This window comes from Ovis aries, chromosome 20, assembly GCF_016772045.2.
Source record: "Ovis aries strain OAR_USU_Benz2616 breed Rambouillet chromosome 20, ARS-UI_Ramb_v3.0, whole genome shotgun sequence".
Classification (NCBI taxonomy): Eukaryota; Metazoa; Chordata; class Mammalia; order Artiodactyla; family Bovidae; genus Ovis; species Ovis aries.
Window position 1 is genome coordinate 10,778,618 of NC_056073.1, and position 20,005 is coordinate 10,798,622.

At 51.1% G+C, this 20,005-nt stretch overlaps 1 protein-coding gene across 2 annotated transcripts in view; it reads right to left on the minus strand.

Moving 5' to 3' along the window:
* CPNE5 (copine 5) overlaps nt 1-20,005 on the minus strand; it is a 101,452-nt gene that overhangs the window by 34,169 nt on the left and 47,278 nt on the right. Inside the window, exons 7-10 of one of the 2 annotated variants that reach the window (XM_027958669.3) lie at nt 19,249-19,308; nt 17,150-17,200; nt 16,807-16,870; nt 2,769-2,872 (exon numbers count right to left, since the gene is read on the minus strand). In XM_027958669.3, coding sequence (XP_027814470.1) covers nt 2,769-2,872; nt 16,807-16,870; nt 17,150-17,200; nt 19,249-19,308 — 279 coding nt within the window. The remainder of the gene's footprint in view (nt 1-2,768; nt 2,873-16,806; nt 16,871-17,149; nt 17,201-19,248; nt 19,309-20,005) is intronic. The other variant, XM_027958670.3, reaches the window with a different exon arrangement.

Consider the following 20,005-nt stretch of genomic DNA (forward strand, 5'->3'; position numbering starts at 1 on the left):
CACACCTCGCAAAAACCCTCACTTCCCACCTGAACAGACACCAGACCTACTGTGGACCCTCTCGGCCTCCTCGCCTCTTTGGAACCCCTGCCTTCTAGAGCTCCTCTCCCAGGCCGGCAAAACTGCCTGAGCAAGCCGGCTACGCTCTTGAGCCTCACGTCCTCCCTATATGTCTTTCTTCCTGAGCCCTGTGTGGTCTGCTTTCCGCTTCAGACTCCTGCCTGAAACCACTTTCTTTATGCTCCCCCAACCTCCCCGCATCCATCGCTAAATCCACAGGCCCCTGATCCCCTGATGTACTTGCCGCGGGCGGGGTACGAGGCCCTGGTGCGGAAAGGGTCCCCGCATCATCTCTCAGCTCAGTTCAATTCATTTCAACACATGGGGTGCGGGGGTGGGCGGTAAGAACCAACAGCTTCAGACAGATGCAAGCTGGGGTCCCAGCGCGCGCTGCCTCGCTGTGCAGCCCCAGGCGAGTGACTGCGCTCCCCCAGCTCCCCCAAAGAACCGTAACGAATGCTGCCAGGCCCTGCTCTAATAACCCGCATTAACTCATTTAATCCTCACGACTTCCCTGGGAGGGAAGTGTTAGGATTTTCCCCATTGCCAAGAAACAACCGCAGAGGGTAGCGCTCCACTGCCCAGAATGGCGGCCACTAGCCACACGTGGCTATTTACATTAAATTAACTGAAAGGAAAGTTTTAAAAAATTCAGTTTCTCAGTCGCTCTAGTCCCTTTCAAGGGGCTCAGCAGTTATACATGGTGGCGACCGTACGGGACAGTGAGATACAGAACATTTACACCATCCCAGAAAGTTCCATGAGCTCAGACACTCGCCTAAAGTTACACAGCCGATGACCGGCAGCCACTGCTCCCAGTCGAGTGATTCTGATTGAAGGAGACAAGGTATGTGAGGGGCCGGGAGCACAGGGGGTGCTCTGTGGATGTTTCCTGCCCTTTTTTCCTCCTGGGATGGCAGACGTGACATTTCACTCCCTCTGATCAGTTTCTCCAGCTGCCCTGGGTTGCCCCCACCCCCCACCCCAGAGGGACCCAGCCCCTGCTTCCAGGGAAACCCGCCCTCAAATAACCCCCCATCGCCGGCCCCATCTGACCAACTCCCCTGCTGTTTTCAACATTCTGGGTTCCCCGCAGTTCCTCTACCGGGGAGGGGGTGTGGCTGCAGCCCCCACCCCAGTTCTGCCACGCCAGGCCAATCACCGGCCTCTAGCCCCATCCTCCCCTCCCGCCTCCGCCCCTGCCCGTCTCCACCGCGCAGCTCGCCGGGCTCAGCACCTCCCACCTGCTCACCGTGTCAGTCACGAGTCTCTCCCAGCCCCCGCCCCCTCCCCATCCATCCTACACACCGCTCTGCCAGATTAATCATGGGCTAACACCCTGCAACACACCCATCTCCAGCTCCACAGCCCAAGCCCCTCCCCGCTGCCGGCCAGCCGGCCCTCCCCTCGGAGACGAGCCCTGGCGCGGCCCCACCGGAGGGGAGCTGCGTGGACATTTCCATGAGCGCCCAGAACATCACTCCGATCTGTTCCTCCCTCCCTCAAGTCAAGTCAAAGTCAACAAGGATTATTTAAAGAAATTCTGCTAGGAGGCCTCTGGTGAGACAAAGAATCCTTTTGTTATGCAAATGATCGTACCAAATTTCCCTTGTTTTGTACGTTCAGGTTTAAAAATCCGTTTTTCCGTTGAAGTGAAATACCTCCTCTCTGCTGCTGCCCTGCCCCCCAACACCCCCCCCCCAGAATTTCAGATTCTAGGGGCCTTAGCAAGGCCTCCCTGCCCTCTGCTCAGGGCACACTAGTTCTGCACACACTGTTTCTCTAGACTGTTATTCTTCCCTGAGTTTCCCCTCCCCTCCCCTCCCAACCCCCAACCCTCATGGACCCATTTTCTTTCTCTCCTTCAAAACCTGCTCCCCAGTTCCCCTCTCCAGCAGCGCTGCTCTAATTAACCTTCCTGGCCCCATGGCTTCCTCATTCTGCAGAATCCCAGCCGTAAGTGGCCGCAGCCTCCCAGAGCTATGATGCTTAAGGAGACCGTGGAGACCGCCTCGTCCAACCAGATCATTTCACTGATGAGAAAACAGGCCCAGAGACGGAGCACACTTGTCTGGGGTCACACAGCCGGTTGGTGGAGACGACTCAGGTCCCCAGACCCTCAACCTAGAATCTGTCCCTCTGTGTACATCACTGACCTACATTGGCTAACGAGTCATCTGTCTTTCCATCATACTGTGGGTGGCTTCCAGATGAAGGAGAGGAGAGAAGGAGATTGGGGAGGGGGGAGTTGGTTTCAAAGACGGGAGGGAATTTGAACGAAGCTTGTGGCAGAGTGTGGGGCCAGGTGGGGAGATGGGTGCAGATTTGCCATGCTGAGGAGGAAGAAGTGGGGGGGGACATGTGTCCTGGGGTGTCAGAGGGCTGTGGATGGGTGAAGACTAGGTTTAGAGATGGGGACTGATCGATGTTGAAGGAGTGGACTGTCAGAGGGACCCTGAGTTCTTGCTTGTTTTTGCCTCCATCTCTGACACGCCCAGCACTCGCCATCACTAAGACCCTCAGAATGTCACTGAGGGCTTGCCATCTGTCCCCCACCAGTCCCATCTGTGCAGCCAGGAGCCCCTGGAGCTCCTAGGGCCCCTTGACGTCTACCCAGAGCAAGGGCCCAAGCCAGCCCGCCCAGCAAGTCATCACCGTTCAGCCCACCCCCCAACCCGTGCCCCTGGAAGTGTTGCTGGAGAACTCACGTTCCATCCTCGTTGCTTCTGTAGAACACCAAGAAGGGGTCAGACTTCCCAAAGAAATCCTTCTTGTCCAGTTTGTTGGCACAGAACTGCATTGTGGCGACGTCCTGGGGGGGAGGAAGGAGAACAGGGATGTGAGGCAGCAGAGGGCTGGAGGGGGCCCCCCTCCGTCCCTGTGGAAACACAGCCCAGAGGCCTGGGGATTCCAGGCACCAAGCCAGTCAGAAAGGACAGCAGCAGTTCACGTTTGCCTGGCACAAGGTGCCAGGCCCTGAGCTCACACTTTGGAGGGGCTCATTTTGTCTTCAGACAGCCCTCCCCGGCAGGTTTGGCGGAGCAGCTGGGCTATGAGGCCGGCTGCCCCAGTTAGAATCCTGGCTCCGCTACTCTGCTGCTGCGTGAGCAGATGAGGAGGTGACCTCTCGGAGCCTCAGTCTCCCCTCTGTGTCATGGGGCTGATGACAGCGCACGCCGCAGAGGGCCATGGTGAGGGCTGAAGGAGAGCGTGCTGCAGGCACGTCACCCCCCAGTCGAGGCTCACACACGTGGTGGTCATCACTGTTGTACCAAGTGGCTCACAGCTGAAATGACTAACCTGAGCCACTCTGAGCTTGGCCGCCCAGCCTCAGAGCCCTTGAGGTCCACATCGCCTCATTCCCTCACAGGGTTGCATGGTTCCCGAGTTTAAGCATGCCTTCCACACGCACTGACACACACAAGACGCATCTAACTGTGAGGCGGGTACAGCTAGACCGTGACCCCAGCTCCCGCATCTTATAGCTGAGGAGCCTACAGCTCAGAGCAGGGAGCAGCTCCCACAAGTTTGCCAAACAGAGCCCTGGGTTTCTGCCTCCTCTGATAAGTTAATGGCGCTAGCCATTAGCACGTGAGGTACCACCAGCCCAAGAGCACGTGGCAGGTACCCACGCCCCATGAAGATCCTGGCCCCTTGGCTTGCTGTGGCCAACAGGGCACTGGGCAGAGATGCCCCTGCCTCCTCCTCTTTGCCCATCCCCATGTGGGCTCTTCAACCTGAAAGCTCTGCATCCCAACGAGTCAGCTGCCACCTGGCCAGAGCTTAGGGTTCTGGAGATGGTGCCTGGGGCCTGGCCTGCTCTCAAGGGCTGGGCCTGTCAGGAAATACCCACTCTCTCGTGCTGCCCGTTTCTTCTCAGTGGGGAAGAGCGTCTCTGGAGATCAGTCCCACAGGACCAGCGTGGTGGCAGAGATGAAGATGCCACCTCTCACAGCTCAGAGGACATGGTCAAATGTTGGGGCAGGGGGCTTCCCTGGTGGTCCAGTGGTTAAGAATCCACCTGCCAGTGCAGGGGACATGGGTTCAATCCCTGGTCCAGGAAGATGCTATATGCCATGGGCAACTAAGCCTAACTACTGAGCCCATGCTCCCTAGAGCCCATGCTCCACAACAGCAGAAGCCGCTGCAATGAGAAGCCTGCCCACTGCAACTAGAGAGTGGTCCCCACTCTCCCCAACTAGAGAAAGCCCACAGCAACACAGCCATAAGTAAATAAATTTGTTAAAAAAAAGGAAAAAAGCTTGGGACGGTGGATACGGTATGTTGGTTAAGACTATGGTCTCTGGAGCCAGGCTGCCTGCTCTCACTCCATCCCTCACTAGCTGTGTGATCTAGCTCCTCACCCTGTCTGGCCTCAGTTTCCTCATCTGTACAATGGGGGTACAGGAAAGACTACCTCGTAGGCTTGTCGGAGAATGAAATGAGTTAACTGACGACAACGTTGAGGAGTATACGGCGCACACGGAGTACTGTGTGTGTATAAGTTATGATGATCTGGGTATTTCTCCCTTCTCCCTCCCTGCCCCTGCCTGTGTGTGGCCTCTGTCCCTGCCCCACGCCCACCTCTACCAGCTCACAAGCCTTCTCTCAAGGGCATCTGACGACAGCAAACAGAGCTCCAACCACTAGCTTATTTATTCATTCATTCATTCATTCATTCCACAAACAGCTATTAGTTGCCGTCTGTGTAGGCCAGCCTTGGCTCAGGGCTTTACAGCCTTAGCATATTTAGCCCTCCAAATCATCCCTTTTCATAATAATCCTCATTTTACAAATGAGGATGCTGGAGGTTGCAGAAGCTAGGTAACCTGCCCAAGATCAACAGCTGGCAACTGGCAGAGCAGAAATTCAACATGTATGAAGGCAACATGATTTCAAAGTGATACCTCTTCCAGCAAAGAGCACAGTACCCTTCATGGGGCCCGCTTCCCTATCTCTTTAGAATCACTGATTTCTTCTGACTCGGGGCAGGGCTGGGCTCCAGTTAGCCTGGCCTGAAGGGTCCCCTGAAGGGAGCCCCTGGGGGCAGTGCCCAGGCACAGCAGCCAGCATCCAGAGGTGCCCAGGTAATGGCAGCTTTTATTATGTCCCTCAGCACTGACCACCTGAGAGGGACAAGGAGACAGGACTGGGAAACTCTGGGAATCTGAGAGCTTCCTGAGAAATCGAGGACTTCAGACCTGGAATACAGAACGGCTGACTTATTGAGCACTTACTTGATGCCAGGTGCTGTGTTGAGCCCTTTTTACACACATATATGAAGTAACTCCTCTAGTCTCCCCATTTTACAGATGAGAAAATTGAGACTTTTAGAGGTCATCCAAGATGATACCAAGGAAACATTTCATGCAAAGATTTGCTCAATAAAGGACAGAAATGGTATGGACCTAGCAGCAGCTAAAGATATTAAGAAGAGGTGGCAAGAATACATGGAAGAACTGTACAAAAAAGATCTTCATGACCCAGATAATCACTATGGTGTGATCACCCACCTAGAGCCAGACATCCTGGAATGTGAGGTCAAGTGGGCCTTAGGAAGTATCACTACGAACAAAGCTAGTGGAGGTGATGGAATTCCAGCTGGGCTATTTCAAATCCTGAAAGATGATGCCGTGAAAGTGCTGCACTCAATATGCCAGCAAATTTGGAAAACTCAGCAGTGGCCACAGGACTGGAAAAGGTCAGTTTTCATGCCAATCCCAAAGAAAGGCAATGCCAAAGAATGTTCAAACTACCGCACAATTGCACTCATCTCACACGCTAGTAAAGTAATGCTCAAAATTCTCCAAGCCAGGCTTCAGCAATATGTGAACCGTGAACTTCCAGATGTTCAAGCCGGATTTAGAAAAGGCAGAGGAACCAGAGGTCAAATTGCTAACATCCACTTTATCATTGAAAAAGCAAAAGAGTTCCAGAAAAGCATCTATTTCTGCTTTATTGACTATGCCAAAGCCTTTGACTGTGTGGATCACAATAAACTGGAAAATTCTTCAAGAGATGGGAATACCAGACCACCTGACCTGCCTCTTGAGAAATCTGTATGCAGGTCAGGAAGCAAGAGTTAGAACTGGACATGGTTGAAAAAAGGACCTCACCAGACAGACTGGTTTCAAATAGGAAAAGGAGTATGTCAAGGCTGTATATTGTCACCCTGCTTATTTAACTTATATGCAGAGTACATCATGAGAAATGCTGGGCTGGAAGAAGCACAAGCTGGAATCAAGATTGCTGGGAGAAATATCAATAACCTCAGATATGCAGATGACACCACCCTTATGGCAGAAAGTGAAGAAGCACTAAAGAGCCTCTTGATGAAAGTGAAAGAGGAGAGTGAAAAAGTTGGCTTAAAGGTCAACATTCAGAAAACTAAGATCATGGCATATGGTCCCATCACTTCATGGCAAATAGATGTGGAAACAGTGGCTGACTTTATTTTTGGGGCTCCAAAATCACTGCAGATGGTGATTGCAGCCATGAAATTAAAAGATGCTTACTCCTTGGAAGGAAAGTTATGACCAACCTAGACAGCATATTAAAAAGTAGAGACATTACTTTGTCCACAAAGGTCCATCTAGTCAAGGCTATGGTTTTTCCAGTAGTCATGTATGGATGTGAGAGTTGGACTATAAAGAAAGCTGAGTGCCGAAGAATTGATGCTTTTGAACTGTGGTGCTGGAGAAGACTCTTGAGAGTCCCTTGGACTGCAAGGAGATCCAACCAGTCCATCCTAAAGGAGATCAGTCCTGGGTGTTCATTGGAAGGAATGATGCTGAAGCTGAAACTGCAATACTTTGGCCACCTCATGCGAAGAGCTGACTCATTGGAAAAGACCCTGATGCTGGGAAAGATTGAAGGCAGGAGGAGAAGGGGATGCCAGAGGATGAGATGGCTGGATGGCATCACCAACTCGATGGACATGGGTTTGAACAGGCTCCGGGAGTTGGTGATGGACAGGGAAACCTGGCGTGCTGCAGTCCATGGGGTTGCAGAGTCAGACACAACTCAGTGACTGAACTGAACTGAGGTCCACTTCTAACAGTTTTTAGCTCTACCCAGGAGAAATTTCCAATCACATCTCATGCTGGATGGAGGGGGCCCCTAAATGCTTTCCTGGGGAGCTCCATCCCAAGGCCTAGGAAAAGGGGATGGCATAGGACCCGGTGGGCTCCCCTCACCTCCCTGCGCTATGCACTGGCTGTGTAATTTGTGGGACCCAGTGTCAAAGGAAAAGGTGAGGTCCTTTTTTCAAAGAGTATTAAGAGATTTCAAGACTGTGACAGCAGAGCATTAAGCCATGAGCTGGTCTTGTGTGGCTGAACAGATCATGCATGCATGCAAAGTCGCTTCAGTCATGTCCAACTCTACAACCCTATGGACTGTAGCCCACCAGGCTCCTCTGTCCATGGGATTCTCCAGGCAAGAATATTGGAGTAGATTGCCCTGTTCTCCTCCAAGGAATCTTCCCAACCCCGGGATCGAACCCATGTCTCTTATGTCTTCTGCATTGGCAGGTGGGCTCCTGGGAAGCCCCAGTGAACAGATCCCATCCCCATTAGGTGGGTCCTGGCTCCTCCCCTTGGATGGAACCATCAGTAGCATCAGAAAACAGAGAGGAGCCTCAGCAAGGAACACAGAGCTCTGAGTTCTAGCGAGTCCCAGCAGTTCTTCAAGCCCTCTTCCTGCTGCTTCTTCTAAAAAGTGATGCAGTGGACAGGATGACCATCACTGTTCTTTAAAGCTGGATGGCTTAGGTTTTGGTGCCAATGCCACAGAGACCATATGGGGTGGCATCTGGGGAAGGCTGGTGCTCAGGGGACAGTCTGGGAATCCAGGGTCCCTTCAGGCTCCCCAGGACATAACTTGGCGGTTATCACGGTGACCTCTCCCACAGCTGGAGGTCACCTGTGTGACACCCCCACCTGAATGAACACAGACGAGCTACACATGACAGTTTATACTGGCTGACTATAGAATGCATGTGTGTGTTTTAGTTGCTCAGTCATGTCTGACTCTTTGGGACCTGATGGACTATAACACACCAGGCTCCACTGTCCGTGGAATTCTCCATGCAAGAACACAGGAATGGGTTGCCATTGCCTTCTCTAGGGGATCTTCCTGACTCAGGGTTCGAACTCAGGTCTCCTGCATTGCAGGCAGATTCTTTACTGTCTGAGCCACCAGGGAAGCCCAATAAAATGCATACATATATTTAAAACAACCAAAACAGATGCCTCAAAATCCAGAGGAACAGTCTCTTATTTTTCCTGCCTAGGAAACCCCATGGGGGAGTCCTGCAAGATCAGGAAGGGGAGTAGAAATATCAGAAAAATATTAATGCAGAACTTAATAGACCATAACTTCAGGGACCATTTAGGGCTCCACTGGGAGGGCCATGGTCCCAGCACAGCGCCTGACAGAGAAAACAGTACAAAGAAGCCACAGCCCCTGATTAAACCCCCAGCCCTCCCCCGCCATCTACCAGCTGAGCAGCGTGGGGCAAGCAATTCCACCTAAGTCTCGGTATTTCCTCTGGAAAAATGGAGACTTCCCCTTGAGACTGTTTGGAAGACCAAGGGAGATAATATATGTTAAGTACCAGTCCACAGAGCCTAGCATGGAACAGCTAAAAGAATCAGAGCCACAGCAGAAAGTGACACTCTAATACAAATTTAAGGGGCTTCCCTAGTGGCTCGGTGGTAAAGAATCCACCTGCCAATGTGGGAGACATGGGTTCGATCCCTGATCCGGGAAGATCCCACATGCTCCGGAGTGACTAAGCTTGTGTGCCACGACTGTTGAGCCTGTGCTCTAGAGTCCGGGAACCACGACTGTTGAGCCCATGTGCTGTAGCTACTGAAGCCCACACGCCCTAGAGCCTGTGCTCCAAGAGAAGCCACAGCAATGAGGAGGCTGCATGCCACAACAGGAGAATACACCCCGCTCACCACAGCTAGAGAAAAGTCCACGCACAGCCAAAAATAAATAAATAAAAATGTAAAAGATGAAATAAAAGAATCAAAGCCAACACTTTCTGAGTGCCATTTACTCCTAGGCTGACCCAAATGAAATTGCCAGTGTCCAGCTAGTGTTTATGATAAATACAATGATTATTCCCATTTTAAAGCTAAGGAAACTGAGGCACAGAGAGGTTAATACTCTTTCCTGAAGCCACACAGCTTAATAAGAGGAGAAGCTTGGATTGAAACCAGACAGTCTGGCTCCAAAGATGAATAACTGAGATTCCAAATGATGACCCCGAATCATCAAGGTAAGTTTAATTATGTTCTGCAGTCTCAGTTTGAGAAGTCACAGAAGTGTGAAATCCATTTTACAAAAGTCTCCTCTGTGCAAACTAGTCCAAAAAAAAAAAAAGATAAAAGATTGGATCTGAAATTCATCTAACTGGAAAAATCCATCAGTGAGCCACACCTCGTTCCCCTACTGCACCCTCATAGCAAATACGTGTGCGGCATTGATAGAGGTTTATTTGGTTGTTCAACTTGATCTGTCCTCCCTAACACCATCTAGACGCAGTAACATTTGCCAAAAGCCCATTATGATAAACAGTATGGGGCCATTCAAATCCATGGGCATAAGACAAAACTTCAGAGACTTTCTAGGCTGTAACCAAGGCACCCTTCCTCTCTAAAGGGTGCACAACCCGTGGGGAGCCCTTGAGCCAAGGAACATGGAGCTGCTGAGAGACTTGCTTTTGAAGGTGGCTACAGGTCATGGGTTATGTTGGGCCTCCCTGGTGGCTCAGACAGTAAAGAGTCTGCCTGCAATGCAGGAGACTCAGGTTCAGTCCCCGGGTGGGGAAGATCCCCTGGAGAAGGGAATGGCTACCCGCTCCAGCATTCTTGCCTGGAGAATCCCACGAACAGAGGAGCCTGGTGGGCTACAGTCCATGGCATTGTAAAGAGTCAGACACGACTAACTCTTTCACGCTTTCCCATGGTTTATGGTAATAGGTTTACTATGCTTTGACTATTCCTCTTGAATAAGGGTTAATAAATGAATCAGCCCTTGATATACATGTGACTCCAGAAGAGGCAATAAAATGTACTGGGCAAGCAGGATTAGGGAGCAGCAAAATCTGGCCAAGGGTCAAAGATCCTGCTGTTTGACATTCTCAGTCAGAGAGAGGGGGGCTCCCTGAGCACATAAAATGCCTTTCCCAAACCAGAAGCATCTCTGGAATCAAGTGCAGGGATGGTAAAAACAGCTCCGGCAATATATAATTTTCTGCAATTTCTGCCTTTTCACCCCATCTTTTTAAAAAACATATTAAGTTCTCTTAACAGCAGGATTGCTTCCATTTGCATCTTTCCGCATGTTAATCAGGCTGCTGGCGAGACCACAGCACAAACAGCCTTTTTCTCTGGGGTGGTAGTCTGGCCTACTCTAACATGTTAGCCCTCCTTGACCCAGGAGAGAGGTCAGAGGTCAGTGGGTGGGCTGAAGGCTGGGAGAGGGTAGCCACAGCCAGGAGGGGAGAATGGAGGGTTACTCTGGCTTGAGTCTTGCTGGCAGCCCCCAGGGTGAGAGCCAGGATAAGGCCAGTGCAAAATTTAAGCGACTCCAAAATCTCAGGAATTGAAATAAAGATTTTAATGCGGTATTAAAAAAAAATGCAAAAAAAATCCATGACACATAAAATATCAAAAATCTATTTTAAGTAAAATAAAGCCATTTACAAATGAAGAAACTGAGGCACAGAAAGGTCAAGCAACTTGCCCAGGGACACAGAACTAGTAAGCAATGGCATTTAGTCTGGACCCAGAGCCCAAGTTCTTAACGCTTTGACCTACTGCTCACATTCTGTACCCTAAGAAACCCTTTTAAATAGATGTGGAACATAGTGACATTTATGGTCTTCTCCTTAATATTTGCTGTTTTCCAAATAAGTTTTCAGAAAAATGAAGACATTGAAAAGAAACAACCTGTAAGGGAAAAGAATCTGAAAAAAGAATGAATATATGTAACTGTATCACTGAATCGCTTTGATGGCAACCCACTCGGGTATTCTTGCCTGGAGCGTTCCATGGACTGAGGAGCCTGGCGGGCGACAGTCCCTGGAGTCGCAGAGTTGTATGTGACTGAACACGCATGGTTACATACACACACACATATGCCCGAAACTAACACAACACTGTCAAGCAACTATACCCCATACAAACTAAAAATTAAACCTAAGAAGGTAAGAAAATGAATCATTAGCCACAACTCTTGAGATTTAGCACCCCTACAGAGTGAACACAACTCAGAGTTGGGGGTGATTCTGTGACCAATGACCTCTGGAAGGGCTCTTGCTTTCACAGAGGGGCCCAGCCCCAGAGCCCCTGCTTGCCTGGGTAAGCCTGCAGAGGGAGGAGGCCCGGGGGTAGGCATTCGGGATGGTGGTGAAGACTCCACAGGCTGCAGTTTATTCTCACGCAGACGGCGAGCATTCAAGCTGGTCTAGGAGCTGGGCCTATCTCTAGACATCAGCTGAAGAACCACGTTGAGGTCAAGCTGGTTTTTCTCTGCTGTTTTAACGCCTGGCTTCTCAAGCAAGCCAATCAGTTGTGTATCTGTTGATGTGGTCATTCACAGGCGGAGAATTGCGATTGACCATTTTTCCTCCCTCTCATTGAGCCTGTGTGTCTAGGACACTAACCAAACTCCAACTAAAGTTCAAAGGAAAATGGAAGAAGTCAACTATGAGAATGTTCAAGGTATTAATTATATTGTTTTCCTTAAAGAGAATAGATTTAATAAATTATGGCCCATGCATATAACAGAGAATTGATATGTAGCTATTAAATATGTCTTCCAAGAATATCTAATGACATGGGAAAAATAAATCTGGATATCATATTCTACTGATTATAAGAAAAAACTATATACTTGGACACACAGGAAAAAAGCCTTGGAGGAAAGGCTTCAAAATGTCAACAATGATTATCTCTTGGTGATGTTTCTCATCTTTGTATTTTCAACTGTCTGTTGGGAACATGTTATTTTTTCAGCATCAGGAAAAATGTTTTTGTTTTGTTTTCTTTCATTCTGTTTGTTGTTGTTGTTAACCAGAAAGATGATTTCTAAGGCCAAAATGTTGCAAACTAACTTTTTCAAAGGGTGATGTCTGGAACTTCCCTGGTGGTACGGTGGATAGGAATCTGCCTGCCGATGTAGAGGACATGGGTTTGATTCCCGGTCCGGGAAGATCCCACAGGTCATTGAGCAACTAAGTCCATGTCCCACAACCACTGAGCCCGAATGCCTAACTACTAAAGCCCACATGCCATAGAGCCTGTGCTTTGCAACAACAGAAACACCGTAACTAGAGTAGCCCCTGCAAGAAGAGAAAGCCCACGCACAGCAATGAAGACCAAGGGCAACCAAAAATAAATAAGTACCCGCTCTTCCTTTAAAAAGATAAAAAATAAAAGGGTGATATCTGAATGCTGATTTTTCATCATGCAGGACACGTAGCTGTGCTAACCACACACACACACGCACTCATGCACACACAAACCATTCCCAAAGATCAACCTGCTTCTTTTGGGAATCAGAAAACCTCACCACTTCCCCTACTTCACCTTACCTCTTCATTCCTATCTTTCTCCCGGAATCTTCCCAAGACTCACATATGGAGACACTGGGCTCTCTCTGAAGTCTGTCTTTAGAACAATGAGGACTTAAAGCTAAGCTCCCCATGCACAAAGCCCCACACCATCTGGCCCCCACATTCACCCACACCTTTGCCTCTCTGATGTCAATCATTATTGTTTTCCTGCTCCTTCCTTTGCAAGAGCTACGGTATTCTTCCTCTAGGTAGTTGCAAGGGCTCATTGCCTCACCTGTATGTATTTTGGCATATTATATGCTACATCCAAGAATTTTCCTTCAGGATAGTAAAGACTGCTATAAAATATTTGTCATAAAAAAAGAGGCAATGGGTCTGACAGGATTGATGACCCTGCTGTATAGTGATTGCTGGTTGGCAATTTCTGTCTTTCATACAAAATGGAAAACTTTGGGAGGGCATGAACTGAGCCAAAGCATATTTGATGAAATGAAATGAATGAAAACACAAGCAGGCTTTGTTGTTGTTCAGTTGCTCAGTCGTGTCCGCCTCTTTGTGACCCCATGGACTGCAGCACACCAGGCTTCCCTGTCCTTCACCATCTCACGGAGCTTGCTCAAACTCATGTCCATTGAGTCGTGATGCCATCCAACCATCTCATCCTCTGTTGTCCCCTTCTCCTCCTGCCTTCGATCTTTCCCAGCATTAGGGTCTTTTTCTAATGAGCTGGCTTTTTACATCAGGTGGCTAAAGTATTGGAGCTTCAGTTTCAGCATCAATGAATATTCAGGACTGATCTCCTTTAGGGCCAACTGGTTTGATCTCCTTGCAGTCCAAGGGACTCTCAAGAGTCTTTTCCAACACCACAGCTCAAAACTATAAATTTTTTTGGTGTTCAGCCTTCTTTATGGTCCAACTCTCCCATCCATACATGACTACTGGAAAAACCATAGCTTTGACTATACAGACCTTTGTTGGCAAAGTAATGTCTCTGCTTTTTAATATGCTGTCTAGGTTGGTCATAGCTTTTCTTCCAAGGGACAAGTGTCTTTTAATTTCATGGCTGCAGTCACCATCTGCAGTGATTTTGGAGCCCAAGAAAATAAAGTCTGTTACTGTTTCCATTGTTTCCCCATCTATTTGCCAGGCTGCTGATATCTAGAAGGGGATGGGGAGGGATAGCTGCCAGGTGGAGCTCTGACTTCCTTGGCTGGTGAGAGGTGAGTCACACTCTCGCCAGTGTGTGCAGGGACCTGACTGGATGGCACTGAGAATGTGCTTCCGGCCAAGGACTCCTGGCTCCGGAGCAAGGCTGTCTGGCTGCCTGGCAGGCCTAGGGGCAGCTAGGGGTCTGGGAAGGGGAAGCCTAGGAACTATTCACCACCCACACCCACAACACCCTCCTGCCTCTCTCTAGAAGTCCAGCCACTCATAAGACCTACTAACAGCTACTGGCCTGACAAAGCTCATAGCTGTTCTATGTGCCATGAAGGTTCAGAACTTCACTGGATGAGGGAAACACTCCCAGACCACAGGCTTGGGTTAGAATCCTGCAGTCTTAAGCAGGCCTCTCCAACTTCTCTGCATCTGGACACTGGGTCACTCACACCTATCCAGCCCTGAGTCCCACGAAGGTGAAAGTGTTGGTTGTTCAGTTGTGATCCCTTGGACTGTAGCCCACCAGGCTCCTTCGTCCATGGGATTTTCCAGGCAAGACTACTGAAGTGGGTTGCCATGTCCTTCTCCATGGGATCGTCCGGGCCCAGGGACAGAACCCCTGTCTCCTGCATTGCAGGCAGATTCTTTACTGTCTGAGCCACCAGCGAAGCCCCCGAGTCCCATGGTGAATGATCAAATAGAGTGTCAACACGAGAGTCTCAGTCAACTGTGAGGACTATGCAAATATTGGTCAGTATTACATGCAATAATTACTGTTTTACTGCTGACCATAATGAATTCTTTGGTAATTCAGAGGCCTTTCAGGAGATTAAGCTCAGCCTTGTCAACCCCAAGTATCACTGAATAATATCTGGGGTTAAATTCTGATTGTTGGAACTTTCTTGGTATTTAAATTCTCGATGAGAAGGGCTTTTCTATAACCCATCAAAGCATGCTGATGACCCTCTGGAGTCAACTCTAATCCTTCTCTGGTCCCTGCCTGCCCACACCATCCCCATGGATGAAGGGAGGGTTTGTCTGCTCTAGCAGAATATATTCATTTGAGCAGGAAGCCCAGCTCTGGTGAAAAACCATCTCTCAGACTCCACCCTCTTCCTTTGATCCTCCTACTGAATGCTGGGATGACAGAAGCAAAGCCGATCAGATGTAATTATTTTAATTCAGCCAGATGCTGGGAATTAGTCTCTTTTTCCTTGCAAGTATTCTAGGGAAAGACAGAACTCAGCCAAAGATGCCCCCAAAGAAAAGGAGCTGACGATCTCAAGAGGAAGGGAGGGAGCCCCCCACCCCCACTTGCTCTGAAACTGCTTAAATCAAAGAAGCTGTTGCCATCCATGGATGCAGGGGGAGGAGGGCGGAGTGGGGGAGGAGGAGGAGAGCCTAAACACACACTGTTTACCAATCCCGGAAAACTAGACCAATAGCAGCACCCAGCACTGTCTAGAGCTTTAGAATTTCCAAAGCACTTTTGTTTGTATTACTTTGTCTAATTATAAACCAGGGAGGAAGCCACCGACTGAGTTAGAAGCTGAGGGCAAACTGAATTTAGGTTTCAGGGAATTCAGATTTGGTCTTTCCCAGACACCCACTAGCAGGAGAGCCCCTCGGGCACGCTCACCTTCACGATCTCCTTTAATCCTCACAGCAAGTCTATCAGCCCCAGCATACGGGTGGAGAAACTGAGGCTCAGGAAGCTTGAATAGAAGCTCTAGTCTACATAGTGGCTGGGTTCTTGCCCTTGTTCTCTCCGTGAAACTCCAATACTCTGGCCACCTGATGTGGACTGACTCATTGGAAAAGCCCCTGATGCTGGGAAAGATTGAAGGCAGGAGGAGAAGGAGATGACAGAGGATGAGATGGTTGGATGGCATCACCAACTTGACGGACAGTGTCTGAGCAGGCTCTGGGAGTTGGTGATGGACAGGGAACCCTGGCGTGCTGCAGTCCATGGGGCTGCAAAGAGTCGGACACGCCTGAGAGACTGAACTGACTCTCCCTTGTGGGGACTCCAATAGCGTCCAGATTGCCAGCATATACAGGTGTAGCAGTTATGTCCACATCCCCTAGACATTTGGTTTGGGCTTCCTGTTCATTCAATTACAGATTCACAGAAGAGCCTCTGTGATCACCTACTGCACGCCCCGCCCTCTGCTGGTGTACATGTGGGGCAGGTTTAGTCCTGGGGTCAAGGTCCACCAGACCCACCGAGGTAAACAGACAAGCAGAGAAAGCAGATAGAGCAACTGTGTTTGAGCTGATCTAGTCATTGCTGTACTTCCCAAAGAATCTCAATTCTGTGTCATATTCTCCAACTGGAAGCCCCTGAATGCAGAGTTTGAGACACTACAGCCTCGTTATTAAAGACCCTGGCTACCCCCTCAGCTCCCCCCTCGAGCTGTCCCTACCTCCTGCTTCTCTACAGTCCCACAGAAGAAGCAAAACCAAGGGCTGCGTAGGACTGCAGACTCTGGCTTCCCAACATACACACGCGCGCACGCACGCACACACACACACACACACACACCAACCACATGCTCTCACCCCCTCAGCCCCATGTAGGGGCATCACCCTACTCCAGAGCTAAAAGGGAAAAATGACAACTAAATGCCAAGCGCCCAGCCTCCCAGACTGAAAAGGCCTCTCCGCCGCCAGTGTTGTGCCAAGGCAGTCTTGGCTCAAGGACAAGTGAGTGTGGCCGTGGCAGGGAGTGGACCAGGGCTCCCAGCCCAGCTTAGCGGCTGACCGTGGGCGAGCTTTTTCCTTTCCCTGTGCCTCAGTCAGCTCAGCTCTAAAAAGGGGGGTACCTCTTCCAGCTCCAAAGCTGTGGGCTTCTATGACAGCTAGGGTAAAGTGAAGAGCCCCACCTTCCCTCGGTGCCTCCAAGGACATCCTGTGGGCCCCAGGGCCCCAGGGAGGCCAGCCTGCCCTCCACCCACCCCCTCCCAGGTCTTGTCCTACAGTCCTCTGCCACTCACCCTGCAGTTGCTGAGCTCCTCAGCAGACAGGATGATGGTGCCACATTTCTTCCCTGGGACACCGCTGAGAGAGGAGAAGATGAGAGAACGGAAAGTCAGACAAAGACATAGCCACAAGCCTGAGCTCTCCCTGATTCAGCCCTCTTCAGCCTCCCCTCACCTCCCCACCACCATCCAGCAGATCTGCTCTGAAGCCCCTAAGAAGACAGAGTCTCCTGTGACCTAGGGCGCTGCTTCCTGGGCCAGGGCCCCAGGCCTGGAGTTGCCCCACCCCTGCTCCCCAAGAGCCCACCAAGAAGGGTACTGTCTGCATTGAAAGTCCTAGAAAAGCATCCAGACTCACCCAGAGGCTTCCAGACCAGTGGTTCTCAAACTTTCCGTCCAGAGACCACTTCTGTGGGCAAAAGACCTCGTGGGCTAGCCACCCCACCCTGCACCCAGCTGATCCCCAGAGTCCCGGAACACCCCAGCTCTGAGCCACTCTGATCCATCGGAGGAAGGAGAGCAGTAAGAGGTAGTGAAACAGGAGGACAGGTGTACTCTGGATGGCAGCTTGCCAGGCCGTCTCCCATGGCCCCCTCCCCTGCAACTTCTTGGCTGGGGTCTCTCTGGGGGAGAGAGATCTCGGCCAACCCTGAGGCTCCTCTATGAGGTGGGTGACCAGGACGTGAATTTGGCCCCCCTCCCCCAGAGAATCCTCTCTAGGGGAGTAAGTTCCCAGGGTGGGGTTCTACTATGACCTCTTCCTTTGGTCAGGAGGGACCCCACCTCACCCAGGTACCAGCCCATAGCACTCTGATGTTGAGGACTAACCCCAGTGTGGGGGAGGTCCCAGGGCAACCAGGGCCCCTGGGAGGGAGAAGAAAATGGCAGCTGTCCAGTAGCTGTGTGACTTTGGGCTCATTACTGCACCTCTCTGAGTCTCAGTTTCCTAGCCCATATAATGGGTGTGACTGCAGCATCCATTTTACAAGATAATACGTACACACACCGCGCCTGACACGGAGGAGGCCTCAAAAGCACCGTTTCTCTCCCTGCCTGTGACCCTTTACAACTCTGCAAAGCTGATGAAATGCAGCCCACACTTGAGCCAGCCCTCAGGGCCACAGCATGCTGGCTGCGGAACACATTTCAGAGAACCACTGATGGAGCTCTCTCCAGTGCCGGCTCTTGAAGGGAGAGATTCTCAAACAGAGGAGGCAGGGGAGCTGGCCCTCTGCAGGGGGCTGATGAGATAGCTCGGATCCCTCCAGATGAAGCGGCCAGAGCAGGGCTGCAGCTGGAGTGTCCCCTGCCCCAGCCAAGTGGCCAGCTTGTCCCTCTAGACTTGGGCAGCCAGCTGAGTAACCCAAAGCCCCTCCACCCCCAGCTGGCCCTGCCTGCTGGTAAAGATTGATTTGTTTGACCAGGGACATAGAATGCTCACACCAGCCTCCTCTGTCCAAAGTTTCTCCATCTGCTCCTCTCCTTGCCTTTGAGCCCCTCGTCTATTTCCGATCTTTCCTTCCACGCTCTCCAGCCCCAGTCAGCTCCCACCTGCCTGGCCTTTCTCTCTCTCCCTCTCTTCCCACTCGCTCTCCCTTTCTGTTTCTCTCTCTGACTCCTGCTCCCTCTCCAATTCCTGCTTCTCTACTCTTCTTGTAAATTAGCATCCATACCCTTCCTGGGCTGCAGGCATCCCTGGGTCCCCTGAAGGCCCATTTCCTACATCCTGCTAGTCGGATGGACAATCCAGCTACTGAGACCCCAACTTCTAGGAGCCCTCAGCAAATGCCAGTGGCTCCTCCAGGTGGGTCCCCCAAGCAGATGCTCCCTACCCTGGTCCCCCTACCCTCTGCCAGGTGTGAACCCTCTCTCCAACCAGGAGAGGAAAGGGAAGGAGGGTCTTTGTGGCCATATTTGCATGAGGCCAGCCAAAAGCAGATGGTCAGGGTTGGGGCTGGGGAAACGTGGCTAGCCCACCACAGCTGGTAAGGAAATGCAGAAAGTGAGGGTTTAGCAGAATCTACTCTGTGAGGAGACTGACGTCCAGCAACGGAAGCACTGGAGAAGAGGGGAGATAAAGACAAGGGAGGAGAAGGCTGAGAGGCGGGTGGGGAAGAAACTGGGTCTGGGGAGAGGACAGGAAGGAAGAGGGCCCAGTCCCTGCTGATGCCCAGAAACAGCCCCTACCTCTAAGCCCCACCCTGCTCCCCAGAGCCCTCTGACCGCTGGGGTTGAGGATGCTTGAGCTCTAGCCTGGGTGTGGGGAGGGCCAGCTGCAGAGTGGCCCCAAGTGCCTGGGTCCTTTAGGAGGGACCCAGGGCCCTCTCTGTGCCCCTGAGCAGGACTGAAGAAGGCACAGTGGTGGGAGCAGGGATAGGACCAGGACCCTGAGGCCCCCTTCTGCAGAGCTGGCCGAATGTCTGAGGACTCCAGGGCCAGAGGTGTCTGGTGGCCTACCCGTTGGACACAGCTGGCATGGGCTTGCCTGTCCTGGAATTCAGGCTGAACGCTCCTATTCTGTGGAGAGAGAAAGAGCATGTCGTGAGCTGAGTATCCCCATCCTGAGAGGCCAGAGCTCTCGGCATCACCGAGACTCTTGGAGACAGGTTTCTGTTCTGGATCAAACATCAAAACAGGTCCAAAAGCCACAGGCCAGGGGAAGGAGAGGTATTCTTCCCAAACCTAACAAGGTGAAGCCCTGGGCAACTTCACCTCAGAGGTTCTTGGGGAGTGGTTCCTGGACAAGCAGCATTACCTCCCCTGGGGACATGTTAGACATGGAAATTCTTGGACCCTTGCCTGGACCTGGGGTTGGAGCCCAGCAGTCTGTGCGAAATCAGCCCTCCAGGGCATACTGATGCCTGCTTCAGTCTGAGAACCTCTGCGCGACCTCTCTGAGCCTCAGTGTGCACGCTGTGAAATGGGGAGATTGACCTCGTGAGGTCACAGAGACGAAACACTGTCTGGCCCAGAACAGATACCATTGAAAGGAAGCCATTCATAGGTCTAGCCAGGGAAACAACTAGACTTGGACATGTGAAAGCTTCGGTGGGGGAGTAGGTCCCCTCCTTCCCCAGCACCCTGCATTTCCACATTTTAGATCCTGTTTGACCTTTAAAGCTCCTCCCACTGGCTCCTCCCCAATCCAAAGTCTTTCTCCAGCCCCTCCAGAAGGTGTGCCCCTCCACCGCTGGAGGGCCAGGGGCCAGCACCA